The sequence below is a fragment of the Exophiala bonariae genome, assembly GCF_035927105.1.
Source record: "Exophiala bonariae strain CCFEE 5792 chromosome Unknown scaffold_39, whole genome shotgun sequence".
NCBI classification, from domain to species: Eukaryota; Fungi; Ascomycota; class Eurotiomycetes; order Chaetothyriales; family Herpotrichiellaceae; genus Exophiala; species Exophiala bonariae.
In genome coordinates, this window is record NW_027042514.1 from 64,202 (window position 1) to 83,946 (window position 19,745).

General features: G+C 47.6%; 2 protein-coding genes across 2 annotated transcripts; one reads left to right on the forward strand and one right to left on the reverse strand.

Moving 5' to 3' along the window:
• Positions 1 to 1,651: 1,651 nt before the first annotated feature.
• LTR84_009470 (uncharacterized protein) lies at positions 1,652 to 16,375 on the reverse strand (the record flags this gene model as incomplete). Its single annotated transcript, XM_064853010.1, has 1 exon — positions 1,652 to 16,375. The coding sequence occupies one exon, from the start codon at positions 16,373 to 16,375 to the stop codon at positions 1,652 to 1,654; it is 14,724 nt and encodes a 4,907-aa protein (XP_064700773.1).
• A 1,266-nt stretch (positions 16,376 to 17,641) lies between these two features.
• Positions 17,642 to 19,147, forward strand: LTR84_009471 (uncharacterized protein; the record flags this gene model as incomplete). Its single annotated transcript, XM_064853011.1, has 1 exon — positions 17,642 to 19,147. One exon carries the CDS (start codon positions 17,642 to 17,644, stop codon positions 19,145 to 19,147), a length of 1,506 nt encoding a protein of 501 aa, XP_064700774.1.
• Positions 19,148 to 19,745: the final 598 nt, after the last annotated feature.

Sequence of the window (19,745 nt, forward strand, 5' to 3'; positions counted from 1 at the left end):
CAATGGCGATGTAATAATCAAAACTTACTTGTATAAATTTCTTGCCGGCCTTGCATAGTGGGTGAGCGTGGTTATACGTAGCGCGCATCAAAACTCTGGATAGCAGTGCAAGTTAGCTTTAAGGGGGTTCAGCCTTGTCCTTCTAATCCAGAACACCGAAACACCAATTAAGCGGCCTCTTAACTAGTCTAACTCTCCGGCGTTACCTCAATCGCAAGATTTGACATTTTGCTTGCGGCCAAGTCAGTCCCAGCAAGATCTAATCGGCTTTCGACCGCCGACCATACGTGAAAGCGATCCCGCTTCGACAAATCAAAGAAAGAAATGGCGACGATACTTACGAGGCTTGCCTCTCCGGGCGAGGCTGTAGAAATTCCAGGATGAAGGACCCATCAAACAGAGTGAAGGGTCCCGCGATGGTCGGCTCGTCCGCGGAGTCAAAACGCGTGGGATCAGAAGTGAGTGGTGTCGCCATTAGTGTGTCAGCGACTATTCAAAATTGGCGAGGTAAAGGTGTTCCAATTCGTTTCTCTTGAGATGGCGTTGTCGTCGATTTCCAAGATATCGAGCGGGCAATAATTTGTGCGTGTAAAGTGTGAACTTGTATGTCTTGAGGGTCGGAGTAGGCGACTAGAGATCAATGATACAGAAGACGATAATTGAATAAGCACTGGCTTATGCTTTACTTCGCGTATAGCAATATTCATCCAAGACATGAGAGACAACATTGAAATAAATGTCCTTTTGGGAATTAAAATTTAAGGGTACGCCCCGAGCTTTGCTTATGAAATAGTGCTGACCACTCGTTGCAACGCTTCTCGCCCCCTTAGCCCAAAGGCGCTTTGACTTTGTCCCGGTGTGATTGGGCAGGAGAATGCCCGGAATTGCATTTGGTTCCCCCGTGCCTTAGGCGGTTGTAAGCAACGTAAACTAGTGTTTAGAAGGCGGCGAAGGAACCCAACTGCAATAACTAATTAATAGGCGAACAAACACCTTCCTCCACAGCTTGTACTCATTGACCACTCGTCCTAGAGCATTCAGATCCTAGAGCCACTTGAAAAACTGACCTACTTGACGATTCGTGTCGGCTATCTAACTACATATAAATGCACCCAGAGGTGAGCAGACAGGTGTGACCTACAGCCACCCGCCACCTCAGAGCGAATACTCGTATTCGTTCTTTGCAACCCTCAAGAAATTATCTTGATACCACCACATCTTTGTCAGCTGGTACAGCCCGCCCGCCCTGTGGATGAGCATGGATATCTAGCAAGCTAAAATCATTTCTTTATTCATGTATCCGTTAAACCTACCGTGTGCTTTCAATTTACCACGCTGACCGGCTGTGGCCGATATTTGCTGACTGGGGTGGATACACATGGAAGTTTGGAATGCTCGCCATGAGAGCTACTGGTTACGAGTAGGTGTGTATGTCACTCTTCTGTTCGGGTTTTATCTCCATCATGCAGTGAAACGAACAGCATTGTGGGTATGTCCAGGAAGGAATCAATTTCTAGAATTCTGTGGAACGCAAGATAGCTTGACCAACGCCCAAGCCTAATAACAACGCCTTTTCAAGTATCCCATCCCGAGACCTGTCGTAACTAGCTATCCCGAAGGCTATACCTCGTCTAAGAGTCTGCATAGACAACTACGACACCGACATCACAACATCCTTAATGTACTTTATCACCTCTTTCACATCATCCTCCGTGAGCATGCCTTGGGGCGAAAAGACACCGATTCCGAGATATCCATTGCTCACTTTCGCCTCGACATCGATGGAAGGCTGTAGCCGAAATTTGTTAGTATCAGATCGTAGCACATCATAAGAGTTTATTGAAGATGTTTCACTTACCATGCACCAATCATAACTTGCCAAACCCTTTTCGACGTCCTCATTGAACAGAGGAGAACTCTCTTTCATTTTAGCGGCCGCATCTTTCATTTCGCGATCCACTTGGATGTGGGTCACGCTCACAGCGTCATCGCTAGTCACACCGCCTGCCTTGCCTTCTCCATTGTCTTCTTCACGATCGCCAGCATCATTCTCTGGCAAGGCAAGGAAGTTCACATAAGTGTCGACCTTGTTACCTGTCCAAGCGTGTATTTCTCGCATACTGACACCACAGTGCTCCAGTCTGCTGATCTCGCCAAGATCCTTTTGCACTTCACGCGCGATTTGGATGATAGATGAGCTATTTAATCTGATCCTGAGAGGAACGAGGTTGAATGTTGGTGCTGAGAGCTCCGTCAGATTATCGATGTCGAGGGATCGATTCGCGAGGTAGATTCCCATGATGACATCTTTAATTTGATTCTCCAATCTAGAGGCGTAGACTTGAGCATACACCGCGAAAAAAAGTGCCTGTATGGTGATACCATGACGTCGCAGTGCCGCTTGTAGGTGAGATATATGCATCACCTTCGGGTCAAATATCTCGACCCTCGTGGCCTCGAACGAACCCTTTGCAGGGCTAGGGGTTATTTCACGAGCCTCGGTAAGATAGTTGATCCAAAACTCTTTTCTTGCGTCACCATTCGACTTGGTCTTTAAAACAAAATCTTTCAGGTTCCCATTGACTCGTACAACATGATCACTGTTCTGACACAACTTTCCGAGTTCCGACAGCATCAATCGCAGACTGACAGCATCATACAAAGAATGGTGGAGCTTCCAGGTAACCAAGTGACTCTGCTCGCGTTGTTCGATTTGTACGGACCAAGGAAACTCATGGTTGCCGATCGTTTCATTTTTCACGACCAAGGACAAGATTTCTCCCTGGTGAGTTCTGACAAACTTCGTCCTCAACATTGGTGTCGATTGCACAAGCCGATCAATTGCTTGATGAATCTTCTCAGTTGTCATCCCACATACATCAAGCCAAAATGTCGGATAAAATAAGTGCCCATGGCTCGCTGACCACATATCTAGCATGTAAGTTTGGCCGGCGGTAGTGGGAAACACCTCTTCGAAGTCGGCAGGGTTCATCCCAAGGCCCTGGAGGAATGAAAGTGTCATGGAATCGTCTCCCAAGGGAGGCGGGGATTGCTTCGCCCTAAGCACTGGCTGGTCGAGCTTCCCGGCCACCAATGCCATCTTTTCGATTGTTTGGGCCTTGACGATCTCACTCACGGGCAACCTGATTCCTTCTTGTCTCAAGAGACTGGCCACCTTGATTGCACTGACACTGTCAAGACCGAGGTGATAGAATCCGACCAATTTTGAGATTTGTCGCTTGTCGGTCTTGGAGACCTTTGCGAGAACATCTCTTATTTGAACTTCCACTGGTGACCAAGTATCAGATGGAACCTTAGTATTCCCTCGGGATCCATTTTGGCTCGGGTTGAGCTTGCCAGTAGTTCTCAATTCCATCTGTATAAAAGGCAATCCGCAGATCGAAACAGTGTCCGCCTTACGACGAACTATTTGTTCATTTGGACAGTTGATGATCGATGATAGAACCGCATTCAGCATAGCCATTAGTCCATCCACATACTTTTGATCCAGAAGTCCTTCTTGAACGGCGATAGTCCACCTTAATCCACTTTCATGGCCCTCAAACTCGATATTGACAGGATATGGTGGATTGATATCGTTGTCTTCCTCATTATACTCATCATAGAGCACAGGGGATTCTGCATCGGTGGTGGGAAGCTTCTGAAACGTGAACAAGGTGTCAAATAGGGTGCCCTGTTGTTGAGCTCGTGCAATCCGAAGTGCATTCCGGAGTGGAAAATGCTGATATTCAGAGACCCTGACCATAGTATTATGCACCTGCTTGAGGGTTGTGGCATTACTTCCATTTTCGTGCATGCTCGGGGCGAAAATAACTGTATTGAAGGTTGGGAATATCAGTTCTTCCGAGTTCTCGGTCGTGCGGCCAGAGAGCACGAGGCCAAAACACACATCGAGTCGTTGAATGATATGTGCCAGTGCAATAGTCCAGACAGTCAAACCAAGGGATTGCAACGTGACACCTTGTGTCCTGCAGAATCTGAGTGCATCTACCAGTTGGACCTCAGATGACGCTTGCGCTCTAATCCGGCCGATTGATGATTCGTCAACGGTAATGTGGTCTGCAACATTGCTAGGCTGGACAGCGCGCAAGCCTTCTTGCCAGAATTGTTTTGCTTCACTAACTCGGTTATGTCGGATGACCTCTTGGATGTGCTTGTCATAAGACATTGTCTTCGGTTGTGGAAGGAAATTCCCCGCAGAGCAATAGGTTGTACCGACCTTTCGATGGAGAAGATGCAGAGACCAAGCATCGTACAGAGCATGCGGTGACCCGAGAACTAAGAAAACTCCAGTACCTCCATTATCCACAATAAGGCTATGAAACTTGTGCCTCTCAATAGCTGAGCTCGTCACCATAGCCTTCATATTGTTAACGATGTTGGTAATGCTCTCATTGTATAGAACGTCCAGCTCGACGGCGCTTGTAGTAACATATTGGACGATCGAATCATCACCTTCTTCCGCATCGATGATTGCAAAACGGGTCCGCAGGATAGCTTCGCTTTGAAGAGTACTTTCCCAAGCTACTTTGAGCCGCTGAAGATCAACATCTCTCCGTAATTTGTAGACCAATACATTGAAGTATTTGCCCGGCTCCAATAGGAGACCCTCCTGCATCGGCGTCACTGGTAGAATGGATTGAACGTGTTCCAGATCGATGCCTTGTTTTTGTAGCTTGTCGCGATAATGTTGCTGCATTCTCGTGTCATTTGGCAGTGTGGCATCATGATGCTCATCTTGTTGAGAGTTCATTGCTAATGCACCGATATGGCTTGCAATTCCTGCAATAGTGGGCGATTTCATGATGGCACTAGTAGCGATCCTTGCGGAACGGATCCGAAGTCGGGCAGACAACTTCATTGCCTCTATGCTATCCAGACCGATCTCAAAGATGGTTGGACTGTCCTTACCAAGGCTGTCTTCTGGTACCGAGGCCAGCTGAGCTACCTCCGTCCTTATTATGAGTTCCATGTCACTCCATGGTGAGTCATCAACCAGTGTAGCTATACTGGTGCTGGATGAGAGGCTGCTGGGAGTCGTGAGCCCATTCGACGGAAATGTACCTTCGCAGAAGCTGTCCATGGCAAGATCGGAAATCTTGTCAACACCTCGCACAAGGTCAAGATATAGCCCTAGTAGCTCTTCAGCATGATTTTGATCGACATATTCTGGCTTTGTCAAAAGAGTAGCATTAAATTCGTCACCTTTCTGTTCAACTTCCAGGTTCAGTGGATATTCTGGCAAACTTTGCTGAGTTGGAATTTCTTGCCACAGACTGGCTTTGTTGTTCTTAGGATGAGCCTTCTGAAACACGAAGAGTACTTCGAAAAGCCCTTGACGTACATCTTGACCAATGTGGCGTGCGATCTGTCTCAAAGGAGTGTGATGGAAAGGTAGTAACTCGATATTGAATTGATGACATGCCTGAACGAGATCGGAAAATTTGGACTCTTTCTTTGGGAGGTTGCATACTGCGAAAGGGATAGTGTTGAACATTGGGCCGATAATGCCATCTGCGCCTTCTAAAGCCAAGGCTCGACCTGAGACGACAACACCAATCGTGGGATTGACACCATAGACCTGATGCAAGACGTACAACCAAGCAGCTTGGAAGAATGCAGAAACTGTCACGTCCAGCCTGTTGCAGAAACCAGACAGTTCTGTCTGAACAACTCTCTCCTGCAAGAATACAACTTTCCCCCTAGAATTTAGCGTGCTATCTTTCAGAGAGAGGTTGAGTCGCATTATTGAGGGCAGCTTCGATGTCCAGAATCCCTTTTCATTCGGCTGTGAACTGAGTGGGCCATAGGGAAGAGCATCGAAGAATTTTGTTTCTCCGTCTAGTTTCGGCTTCGTCGAGAAGTAGGAATTGTGAACCTTGTCTAGCAACAAGTTGAGACTGATCCCATCGTAAAGCCCATGGAAAATCTGCAAGGACATATATTTCCTCTTCCCAAAAGTGATCAAGTCAACTTTCCATGGAAGTTGTGCTGCAAAAGATCTCGTTGATTTGATCCAATCCATGAAGTAGTCGGTCCAAGGTACAGAAAGATGTGTCTTCCCATTTTGGAGTCGCCTCAGTTGCACTCCAGTGTGGACATTTGTTCGCAGAACCACTTGAGCAAAGCCATCGATCGTGGAGACAAATCGAGTTCTCAGAATAGCGGTTTCTTGCTCAGTAGCATTCCAGATAGCCTCAAGTCTTTCAAGGTCAACATCGACGCCCAAATCATAGTGAAATACTGAGAAATATGTGGTATCTTTATCGTTGTTAGCGCCAACAACCTTCGATATCATGCCTTCCTGCAGAGGAGTACATGGAGCAATGACGGCAATCTCATCTGGAGAAACCGCAAGCGTCTCAGTCACTATTGACAAATGAGCATGGGCAAACAATTGAATCCTTCTCTGGGCGTCCGCGATATTGGGGGTAATGTCAGTCTCATGGATGTCCCGAGTAAATGCTTGCGCCAAACCAATCACACTGGGGTAGCGCAGTATAGTTGCGACAGTTACGTGTTCGTATCCGCGTTTCTTGAATGCTCGAGACAGCCCAATTGCCGAAATGGAGTCTACCCCGAGTTCAAAAAGCCTCGAAGACGGTTGGACTGTAGAGTTTGAAATTTGTAAGAATGAAGCCACAACTTCAATCACTTGGGGAAGGTCTGACAGTTCCTTATTCGAATTCTGGAGCTCATCATTGGACGCTGAATTTGATGTCGCTGACAAGTGCTCCTCGAAGAGCGTTTTCAGACCCTTCTGATCAAGCTTATTATTGATTGTGAGGGGTATAACTGAGACCGCAAAATAATAGGTTGGAACCATATAGGAAGGCAAGCGATCGGCACACTCACTCTTGATTTCCTTGATCAGGGTCTCGACCACTTGAGTATCGATCAATGTGGGCTTGTGTTTGCGATTCTGTTTCTCTTCTGTGCAGAAAAACGTCACTAGCTGGTCTTTTTGCTGAATCGGATGTTTGAGGACCATAGTCGCAACATCTTTAAGCTTTGGAGAAGCACTCATAATGATATGGTTGATCTCCCCAATTTCGAGTCGCTGACCACGGAGTTTCACTTGGTCGTCTATTCTTCCAAGAAATTCAAAGCTGTCGTCATGGAGGACTCTTACTAAGTCTCCGGTTCGATAGATCCGTGTGTTATACACTTCTAAGGTGATGAACTTTTCAGCCGTGAGCTCCGGGCGATTAAGGTATCCTTTGCCGACAAGAGGGCCAGAAAGGCATAGTTCTCCAACTCCGCCCCTTATCACTGGTGTTTGGGTGTTTGGAATCAGCACAAAAGAACCAACATTATCCCACTGCCTGCCGATATTTGTCGGCTTCGCCGTCTTTGGTACATTTTGGTGGACTGTGCAGCCGATCGTCACTTCACTTGGACCATAGAAGTTGTACAGGCATTGGGAGTCTCCCCATGTTTCTAAGATTTCCTGCCTCACTTGTTCTCCGCCAACGATAAAAACACCGTCACATAGACTTGGAACCTCCTCGGGGGTTAGAAGTCGTGCCAAACTCGGTGTAAGATCAAGATGTGTAATTTTCAAGCGGCTGATCGTCCCGGGAAGGTCCTCGAATAGAATATCTCGTGGGACCGAGGTGACACAGATACCCACGCTCCAACTCCAGTATTGTTCCAGGACACTGACATCGAAATGAAAAGATGCAAATTGGAGCCATCGAGATTTCGAGTTCCATCTTCCTTTGAATATACGCTGGAATGATAGCATCGCTTGAACAGCACTGCTGTGACTGATGAGACATCCTTTAGGTGTACCAGTCGTACCTGATGTGTACAAGCAGTAACAAGTGTCTTGAGGATTGATAGCATTGATCAGCCTGGGCTTTTGATCTGATAGACTTTGCCAATCCGCTTTATCAACTGCAATAATAGATACTCCTGGTGTTTGAGAAAATTCCCGCACTTTATCGTGGGTAGTGAGCACGATGCTGCAGTTTGAGTCCTTGAGAATGAACGATTTTCGAGCATCAGGGGCACTTGGATCAATAGCAAGATAGCCACAACCTGCTTTCAAGACACCAAGGATTGAAAATGAGGCTTCAGGGCATTTTTCAAAGCAAATTGCGACAAGCTCATTTCCGCGTACACCTTGGCGGACCAAAAGTTGAGCAATCTGATTTCCGCATCGATCTAATTGATCATATGACCATGTCGCCCTTGAATCCACTTCAGCTTGCAGGTCGGTCACAAATTCCAAAGCAGGACGATCTGGATGCTTTTGGGTAGTGAGTTCGACGAATTCGTGCAAGAATTGTACCTGCGTAGGGATTCGCTCATCTTTCGGAGGAATGGCAGAAAAAACTGTTGTATTCGGTGTCGTATCCACCCCATCAATGGCTGAAATGATTTCGTTTACCGCGTAAGAGAACTGGTCGAGGATAGCCGCCGCCTGTGGTACGGGTACGATATCTTCTCGGCATGTGAGCTGGAAGAGAAATTTGTCGTTATGCTCAGGAAAGATTTCCAGCGAAAGGCAATATTCAGCACTAGCCTCGTCATTGATCTTGCTCCAGGGTCGTTCGATGTCCTCATGTCCCTCGTACACTTGCAAAGCCACAACAGTGTCAAACAGTTCACCCTCAACGCCAGCCAGGCGCTTGATGGTACTTAATGGCGTATACTGGTGCTTCAAGATCTCAGCACTCCGGTCAGTGGCTCGTTTTAGGGTCTCTGATAGATTCTCAGATACATGTAGCGCGAACGGAACGGTATTTATGCAAGGAAAACAAACATCATTATCCTGATCTGATCCAAAATCGCGACCAGAGAGGACAACACCAAATGTCACATGGTCTTGTGCAGTGTAAGCAGCCAGTAGCCTTGACCAAGCAGCCACAAATAATGACTGTAGACTAGAATCGGCCTGTGCGCATTTAGCCTTGATTTCTGCCTGATTCACGTCGAATTGTTTGGAAACAGCTTTTAGTGTTGATTTGGCAGTGTTGAATATCCTGAAGTCAGGGAATTTGGTGGGACAGAGTTCAGTACCTAGTCCAGACCAAAATTCCTGAGATCTCTCTGCACTGCCAAGTGAGAGGATCCTCATGATGGCGGTATTGATGCACGGAGGTTCTGGAATAGACATACCTCGATAAACACAAGCTACGTCATGCAGGATTATATCAAGCGATCTTGCATCGTACAACGCGTGTAGCATTGAGACTTCCAAGACAACTCCAGAGTCGTCTTCCGTCAATGAAAGATGCCATGGGGTTGTTGTGAGGCTCTTCGCGTTGGGGCTCGTCCTCAAGGCTGAGGACCCCTGAGCACGTGACCAAGGAAGCTCGAAGAAGTCTTGGCGATAGGTGACCATCGCAAACGGATACTTCGGATCGTCCAATTCAACAAATCTTGTTCGAAGCATATCATGCGAGGACATGACGATATACCAGCTGCTTTTGAGCTTCGAGATGTCAATAGACTTGTGGGGACAAAGTCTGAGAGTATTGAAATAAAGCGCACCATTTGTGCGAAGAAATTGCGATAAAATGCCTGATTGTGTTGGCGTGCAGGGTCTCACATCTTGAACATTCGTTTCATCAATGGAGTACTCCTCGCAGAGTTTGTGGCGATGGATGATATCAAAGTGTTGGATGTTGACTTTTGTGTAACTACTCACGTTGTTTGTATGGTTCTTCGAGCAGAAAGCGGCAATTCTTTGGATCGTCATCGCTTCTAGGATGTCTCCACTAGAGATTGTATAACTGAGCTTGCGGAGCGTTGCTGCAAGCTGGATAGCATTAATGCTATCTAGTCCAAGGCGGTAAATTGTTGTGTCTTTGGAGATGGCCGAAGGAAGTCCTGGCTTCAGCTGCCTTATGACTTGCATGATGCGCTGCTCGGTCTCAGAGAATCCAAGGTGAGAGGATTGCGCCTCAACATGCCGCTTGGCCCTGGCCACTGCAGTATTGTCTCTCTGCGCAGGCAAGAGGAATTTTGGTATAGATGCCTCGATCGTGGAATAATCTAGTGCCCTTGCCTGAGGAAATGATATGATATCTCGAAGAAGGTTATCATAGCAGCGCAAGATATCATTCAGTAGCTGGTCTTTTGCACTGAGAGAATGGAGTTTCAATCTCACGCAATCATATTTGGCATCCAAGATTATTTCGAGAATGAATGGAAATTCCATGTCTCCGGTTTCACTTTCAAGCCTCCAGATATTCTCATCGAGTTCGATTTCATTATGCTGAAGTAGTAGAAGTGTATCAAATAAAGGTCCTCCATCTTCCGAATTTTGCTGCTGAATCCTGCGAAGTGGGCTGGGTTGGAAAGATAGAACATCGGTGTTAATCTGTTGTAGATCGTGACACAGGCTAGAAGAAGATTGATTGTGCTTTATTTTCACCCTTGTTGGAGTCGTGTTGAAGCAGGGTCCCACGATATTTTCCACACCCTCAATTGGTAGGTTTCGACCACTGAGTACGGTCCCGAAGCAAACATCTCGCCTTTGAAAGACGCAGAAGAGTAATCGACTCCATGCGGTCTGTAGCACGCATAGACTCGTGGTTGAGAGCTTGCGAGTACCATCTTTGAAATTTTCCAGGCTCATTGTGGCTGTGTGTTGCACTGCTGAGATACCTCGCCTTATTTTTTTATCTTGTGGGCGCAGAATATCGCCCATCCTACAAGGGGAAAATTGCTGCAATTGAGTTTGCCAGAACCTGTCTTGCTCCGTCGGATGCTGACTTTTCATGAAAGAGAGATAGCGGTCGAATTTAATAGGGGGTGGAAGTCTCTCCGCGTAGTACCCTGACTGGATCTCAGTCAGCAGAATTGACATTGCTTCTGCATCATAAAGAACGTGATGAATCTCCAAGACTAACTTTGTTCCTTCACGGTCCTGTATAACCTTGATATGCCAAGGTGGAAGCATGAGTTCGTCGAGATTGCTAATAGTAGATGACTGATCGAGTTTGACTTGCCAAGGCAGCTCGAACTGTTTGAGTACCACTTGCAAGTATGGTCGCTCGGCCAACTCGGATGCCACAAGCCCAGTCCTGAGCAATTGATGTCTAACTATGGCCAAACTCCAGGCCGTTCTCAATTTCTCCAAATCCCCGTGTACCCCGAAAATGATGACATTTCGATACGCTCCTGTTTCGGAACCTGCAGATGTCATCGCCATGGATTCTTGTAATGGGGTACAAGGCCGGAAAGACTCGACTTCAAGCCCACATTGGGCATACTGCGCAGTGATATTTGCTTTCCACTGTGCGGGAAGAAACCTGTCAAATGATTCCATGTCATGCATACCCGACTGCAATGAGCTGCGGTCGCCGGAAGCAGATAGCAGCTGGATGATGGAGGGATTTCGCAAGATTGTAGAAACATCCATCTGTTGATGCGTGACCTTTTTGAGATTTTGCGTCAGGCGGATGGCGCTGATAGAGTCGAGACCAAGGGCAAAAAATGAACTGTCACGTTTCACATTGTCGAGAGGAACCTGAAGTGTTGCGGAGATGACTTCCGCCACTTCTCTTTCGAAGTCTGAAAGCAGTTCAGTATTTTCTGATGTTTTACTCTGTCTTGAAAAGTGTTGTAGTTGCTCCCGGCTAAGTGCGTGGTACATTTCTACCACCGCCCGGCGATCTGTTTTGCCCTGCCTGGTCAATGGGATCTGCTCAACATACAGTAACGTATCCGGAATCATATAAGTGGGAAGAATGCCGATCAACTGGTCAAAAAGTGCTTTAGTTTTCACAACTTCATCTTCTTTGTTCAAAGAGCGATGCGTATTCGAAGACCAGAAGGATATCAACCGATCAGTTTCATTCTTCTCTCTGATTATCATTGAGACCGCATCGTTCACACCTTCGCACCTCAGTAGTGAAGAATTGATCTCACCTAGTTCCAGACGTTGACCTCGAAGTTTGACCTGATCATCCTCTCGACCGGTGATGACCAGAGTTTCATCGACCAAGAGGCGTCCGATGTCACCAGAACGGTAGAGGCGGCCATAGACCGGATGTTGGAAGAAGCTCTTGGCCGTCAACTCAGGGTCAATATAGCCTCGACCGACTTGCTCGCCACCAACCCAGATCTCTCCAATGGCGCCCCTTGGAAGTAGTTGAAAATCTGTCAAAGACAATGAACTTGCATGTTCATTGGCTTTCGATGCAACATCTTGTCTCTCGCAAACAAAAAGCGATGTGTTTGGTAAGGCAGGCCCGACGTTACTCTGCATGTCCTGTTGAGAGACTGCTGGTCGGACGTTGCATACGTTGGTCGTTTCACTGGGCCCGTAGCCTTGATAGAGTCCATTACCACTCCACTCTGAAAACACTTTGGAGTTCATAGGTTCACCAGCAGTGACCAGCATCTTCACGCACGGGACATTCTGAGGACTGACCAGAGCAGCGACAGAAGGAGTGAGACTCAGGTGTGTTATCTTCAGCTCGCGGATAAGGGATTCGATATCTCTGAACAGAACATCGTTCGATGCAGCGCACAAAGTCATGCCTCTGCACCATGTCCAGAAGATCTCAAACACAGACACGTCGAATGCTGGCGAGCATGCTTGCAGGAGCTTGTCTTGGCTAGGATCAGATGGATATATCCGCGAAAGATCTCGTATATTGCTCAACAAATTGCGACGAGTTATTAGAACTCCTTTGGGTGTTCCAGTACTTCCGGACGTGAATACTGCATATGCAAGACCATCTGCAGGTGGGGGTTTATCCCCCTTCTCAAACTCTGATCCCCAGTAAATGGCATCGCTTATCCGGACAACGGTTTGCTCATCGTGGGGCTGGAAGTTCGAATAGTCACGACTATCAGACAAAATGATCTTTGATTTTGATTGTCGCAATATTTGTCTTGTTCTTTCTGCTGGCGTCCGAAAATCCACACAGAGATAAGCACTCCCAGCTAAAATAACACCCAGAATCCCCACATAAAGCTCAATTGATTTTGAGGCAAGGATGCAAACTAGCTCGTCTTGCTGAACCCCGAATTTGCCTGTAAGAGTCGAAGCAATTTTACAAGCTTGTGTATAAAGGCTGCCGTACGTCAGGTACTGTTTCGCGATTCGTGAGTCGTCAGGGCTGTAGAAATCTACATATTCCACAGCTACTCTTTCTGGATTTGAGTGTGCAAGCTCCGAGATTGCGGACACAAGATCAAAGTCTTCATTGAATGTCTCATAATTCGTGTTGGATAGAGACATGATGCTCGAGTCACAATCTTTCCACAGAGTGCTAAAAGGTTTATCGAGGTTATTGATCATTAGGGACACTAGAGCATTCATTTGGCTGGCCAGTAACGTCGCGTGTGCTTCAGGTAGTAAGCCTGAATCGAAGGTCATCTTCATAAAGAGCTGACCGTCACGCGGCTCAAACTCGAGAATGATGCTGTAGTCCAAATAGTCCTGGTAGTTCTTCGTAGACACCTTCGAACGATCTCTATTAGCTTGATCATAATCCTCCTGCCAAACACAAAGGGTGTCGAAAAGTCGCTGGCCTGGGTGAAGTCCTGCAGAACGGTGGATATCTATGAGGGCGAGGCTTCCGTATTTGAGATGATCCCAATGCTGTCGTTGAACGTGGTTGATCACGTCATGTACGGTTCTTAGAGTCCCAAGGTCTAGACGTAATGGAAGTGTGGCCAGACAGGGTCCAATGATGGTTTCAATTCCAAGCATTGGCAAATGACGACCAGCAGAAACGACTCCGATAGCAACATCGGTGGTGTCAGCATAAGAAGACAACAGCAAGACCCAAGCACATTCCAGAAAGCTCTGACGACTGCAGCGTATAGAACTGGAGCTGTCAGAAAGGCTCTGCATTTCGATGGAGAGCTTAGATATAATCGAGGTCTTCTTTTTTTCACTTTGGTCAAATTTGGTAGAGGAGAGATTAGGAAACGGGGTATGTGCGTATCCTCTCAGAGTCTCGTGCCAGTATCTGAGACTCTCATCTTTTTGCATCGCTAGTTGTCGAAGCTCACTTTCGTAAAAATCCGAGAATTGTTTTCGAGCAGGCAATGGTCGCTCCGATAGAAATGAGTTTAGATCGTCCAAGATCAAATCCCATGACCAGCCGTCATATAATGCATGGTGTATACGGATGGTAACTGTGTTCCGATTTGGCGAAACTGTGGAAAGTTGCAGTGGGTGAAGTAAATTCAGCTCCTCTTGTTGGAAGTTGTGCCAGATGACCCGTGCAAATGGCATTGCTTGGTCACCAGTTGAGACAAATCCAGATCGCAGTATCTCATTCTGGTCCGCTATCGATCGGAAGGCTTGCAAAAAATCGTTGTGATCTATTCCAGGCGCGGTGCTCAGAGAAATCTCGTTGAAATTCAGGTGATCTCGATTAGATGTTTCCACCAACATTGCGATCTGCATTGAACTACATGGTAAAATGGAGTCCCACGAGTCAAGAAAATGTTGAAAGTCGGGATTCTTGTACAGCGTAGCTTCAATGTTCTTCCACTGGGTCGTGGCCTCAACTGGAACTTCGCTTTGTTCGATCGAGGATTGTTCAGATTGTAAGACTGTTGCAAGATCCATAACATTGTCTGCTTCTGCAATCAGTGCGACGGAAATATTAGGGTATTTTCTTCGCAATTGCGAGGCGACCTTTATGGATCGTAGAGAGTCAAGTCCCGATGACCACAGAGAAGATGTTCGACGTAAAGGAGACTTGAGCTCATTTCGGAGCACCTCCAAGATATCCCGCTCGATTTCATTGTCGAGGCTATCGTCTTCCTCCGTAAACAAACGTGACTTCTGGAAGTTACCTTCGAGCGTCTTCCGGTCGACTTTTCCTGATGGCAGGCGAGGGATACCGTTCTGAAGGACTATAACCTCGCTAGGTCTCATATAAGAAGGGAGCCAGGACTTGCAAACGGTGGAAACGTCAGAAACGTCGATAGTCTTGGCACCTGCGCAAAATAACACAAGGACATCATCGATCACGCTTGCTACAGCGATGTCGACACCTTGTGCTTTAGAGGCGATTTCCTCAATTTCTCCAAGTTCAACTCGTTGACCTCTTATTTTGACTTGACCAGCGGATAGACGACCAAGGATTTCCAACTCGCCATCGGATTTGCAGACTGCTCGGTCACCAGTTTTGTAAATGGATCCATACCCAGGAAGTTCGACAAATGACGCCGAGTTCTGATCAGCGCGGTTAAGATATCCATCGGCCAACTGACCTGAGATAGCAAGTTCGCCAGGCTCTCCGACGTGGGCTATCTCGAGACTGTCGGCTTCCTTCAGTACGAAAGCTGTCACGGTTGAAAGTGGCTTGCCAATACTTCGGACGGAGGCGGTAGCATCTAGTCTGACAGCTAGAGTGCAATGAATTGCAGCCTCAGTCGGTCCATACATTGCGTAGAGCATGCTTGGCTTCTCTGTACTCCCGCCAAATTCAGAAATGACCTGTGTGGTCAGCATCTCTCCAATAGTCAACAGAACTTTAAGGTCTGGGGCTGCCTGTCTGGTCCGCAACAGTGTACCAGCTACCGTGGGCGTTAGCTCTGCGGCATCGGCTTGGAGTAATCTTAATGTCCCAGGAAGGTCTGAGAGCATTCTTTCTCGTTCACAGCTGACCAGGGTGGCGCCTCGGAAGAAGGGGAAGAATATTTCGAATACCGACACATCAAAGGTGGGCGAAGCGAATTGGAAAAATCGTTTGAAACGGGGTATGTGTTCATCGTGTGCAAGTAACGATTGCGTGACTGAGAGATGTGAGACCTTTACACCCTTTGGCAATCCCGTTGAACCAGAAGTATACATGACATATGCTGGGTGGTCAGGGGCAACCATCGGGAGTGCAGGAGATTGGGTCGTTGCGTCCCTAGGGCTGTTCGAGCTTCCCACTAGATTTTCCAAAGACACTGATAGGCACCTTCTTGCACCTAGGGTCTTCTGAACTTTTGCTCGATTCGTTGAAAGAGTCAGTATGCAAGGTGCATTGACGTCTTTGACAATGAAATTCAACCTCTCGGTGGGCACATCGAGACTGACTGGACAGTAAGCCGCACCCGCCTTTAGCACTGATACCCATGCGATATAAAGCTCCGGGCATTGTGGGATGACTGCTGGAATGATAGCATCGCCAGCTTTGCACGCTAGTAAATGACTCCGGATATCCCTGGCCAAGCTATCGGTGAAAAGGTGGAATTGTTCGTAATCCAGCTTGACGTGTTGTCCGCCTGCATTGACAAAGTCAAGTAGCAGCTTGTTCTGCCCATCGGTTGGTTTTGCGATCAACTCGTGTAGTAAATTTGGCCCTCGTAACATTTGGCGGTTGTGGTTGATGATCGCCAGATCCGAGTCCGACGACGGAGTATTGTGATACGCCATGCTGCCTCTCGCTCAACCTGCAATCACAGCAAGTGAAGGAGACAACCAGGCTGTCTGCAGAACAACTTGGGCGCAATGGTTCATGGACTCTATTGCCTTTGATTACCATTGAAAGGTAATAGTCATTGAGATATGGTGGTGGACAATGATGTCACAGTTCTGTAGCTGGGGCAGGCGTGTGTTTCAAATCAACGCTTCAGATCTTGCCAGGCGTTTTTTCCAGACGTAGCCTGCTTCATGGAGGCCAGTAGCAGTGAAGTCTTTGTTAGGACTCTTGATCACGCTCTGCTGAGCGTTTGTTATACCCATTTGCATGGTAATGCCTAGAGTGTACGGAAGTCCATTAAGACCGTATGAGCAGTCCAGATGTAGCTGGCTTGGTGTTCGTCAAATGACGACGCCAATGTTTTCAAGCCAGATGAAGATTGGATGGATGGGTCAGGGACAAACCAGGATCGACGCTGGACCTCCGGTCTTAGTCCGACATGTCATTCAAAGAAAAGAATTTTCACAATGGTTGCAACCGAGCCTCGTTAGCTTTGGAGACTGTGCAGCTTCATAGCAAGCTGTAGTGGAAGGTCCAGTGCAAATTACCAGTGGGTTTGCAGGAAGAGGGGGATTCTTCCTGGCAAGTGGATAGTGGATAGTGGGGGTGGTCGGCGGGTCTTTCCTCCCTGCCTGACTGGTAGCATCTTTCCATGGCGTGACACGGTTTTATCAGATAATCGCACAATCTTTGATCTGATTATCAGATAATCAGCATCAGTCTTTTCCCATCCCAGTCCCTCCGTCATCGGCCGCAGGGGTCTGCTCCACGATAGGATGTTCACCGAGTGTGCATTTCCCTCTAGCACAGTGACTTTGCCTTAGGTCCCGGTGGCGTGCGCTGCGTATTGGTATTTTGTAGGCGTTTGCATGCCTTCCAGACCCCTCAATGTCGTTCAGCATGGCCCTTCATTCGGTCAATCAGTCCCCAAGGGCGATCCTGTGCTTGACTTTTTTATTTTTTTTTTAAAAAATCCTTGTCTGGCGGACTATCCCGATCTTGATGACACCAGACGATGTTTCGTGTTTGGCGATTCCGATCTGCGCATCGGCTCATGGGCGGTTCTGGCTCAGTAGGCGGGATTTGGCATCGATTATAATGCAAAAAGGTTCGCTGCGCCAGTGTATTCTCATGCCTCCTTGAGTTATTAGTACTTTCACTCCACATTAGTTTTCCAAGGTAGAAACTTTGTTGCTCATTGTCGTGACCAAACACCTACCATGGCCCCGAGTGCTATTGCCCCAGAAGCTGGTACCGGGCGAGTGAGTGAATCTACCAGCCCTTTCCTCGGGAACGGTAGCTGGCAGGTCCGACCAGTGGACGAGAATGGATCATCTCAGACGTTTCCCTCGACATCCAGCCTTTATGCACCGGGTCTGCAAGAGGTTCACGACCTGATAGGAGTTGGATTCGGACCGGCTTCCCTCGCCATCGCCGTTGCTCTTAGTGATAGCTTGGAAGGTCAAGAACCCGTAGGACATGGCTTCAACACACCCAAAGTACGGTTCCTTGAGAGACAGCAAGGATTCAAGTGGCACGCAGGAATGCTGCTACCAGGTGCTAAGATGCAGATATCATTCCTCAAAGATCTGGCAACTCTTCGAGATCCTCGCAGCCACTTCACCTTTTTGAACTATCTCAAAGAACATGGACGGCTAGTACAGTTCACGAACCTGGCAACATTTCTACCCTCCAGACTTGAATTTGACGATTACCTCCAATGGGCTGCGGCACACTTTAATGATGTGGTGGAATATGGGCAGCAGGTTCAGTCGATTCACCCACGGAAACTAGGCAACAACGAGAAATATGACTGCTTTGAAGTGGTTTCACGGGACTTGTCGACAGGGCAATCGACGACTCTGTTGACTCGGAATGTTGTGGTTGCCGTTGGTGGTCAGCCCTCTAGACCATCCACATTTCCAGCGTTTCATGAGCGGATACTTCACTCATCAGAGTACAATACACGTATCGACAAGGTACTGCCCGACAAAGACGGTGCATACTCGATTGCAGTGATGGGAGGAGGTCAAAGTGGTGCGGAGGTGTTCAACAACCTCCATGAGCGATATCCAAATGCGACGACCAGACTGATCTTCCGAGATTCGGCACTTCGGCCAAGCGATGACTCGCCATTTGTCAACGAAGTGTTCAACCCCGAAGCCGTCGATACCTTTTTTGAGCAGCCCCTAGACTACCGATCAAGAACATTGGCCAAGAATAAAGCCACCAACTACAGTGTGGTGAGACTTGAGTTGATTGAGAAGATATATGATGATCTGTATCTGCAAAGCATCCATCATCCTGACCAGCGCGAATGGCAGCACCAGATTCTGCCGCTGAGGGACATTACTGGGTTCAGTGATAATGGAAAGCGACTGACACTGAACCTGACCAACTTGGATCCATTGAGTGGGAATTCGACCGAAACGATATCCTTTGATGCATTGATCCTTGCGACAGGATATCGCCGTGATGCCCATAATGAGCTACTCAAGGATTGTCAAACGATCAATGGCAGCCAAAGTGGACGTTGGGAGCCCGGGCGTGACTACAGCTTGCGATTGGATAACTTACAAGTCGAAGAAGGAGCTGGGCTGTGGCTCCAGGGATGTAACGAGGCAACGCATGGACTTTCTGATTCTTTGCTGTCTATCTTGTCCACGCGTAGTGGGGAAGTGGTGGACTCGATATTTGGGGGGCAGATCAAACTCAATGGGCATTAAAAACAAGTGGTAACAATGGTGGAAACTTGCATCCAGTTGGTGTATGAACGCTAGAACACCACTCACATGGCTATCTTTTCTTGAGCTTGAGCTTTGGGTTGTTGTTTTATATTATCGTTGGAAAGATTCTTGACCGATAGATTCTTGGTCTTTACCAGATCGATCCCGTGACCACCTTACCGGCATATAGTTAATCCGCAGCCGAGATTCAAGAGCGCCACATCCACCGGCAAGCCACAGCGGCCGATTCAAAGAATCTCAACTGCCGTGAAGGTCCAAGAGTCAAGTAAATCCAGGCACCCTCCTGTGCAGTCTAACAAAGATCAATCAGCTAGTTGACGCTGGCCAGGTCAACAATAACAACAGGAGGGTGTAGTCCAGTCGCTGTTGTCATTTCGGCTTCTCGATCGATGTAGCCACAGTCACAGCCCGTCAAAATTTGTGCCTCGGCATGTCACAAAATCCATCCACTCAAGGCCCATCAATTCCAAGCCCAGCTTTGACTTCCACTTCCTCTACCAACGACCAACCCGAATCACCGAGCAATCTGGATCCTTACGGGCGCAGGTCTATCAACGAACTCGTGTTTTTCCATCAA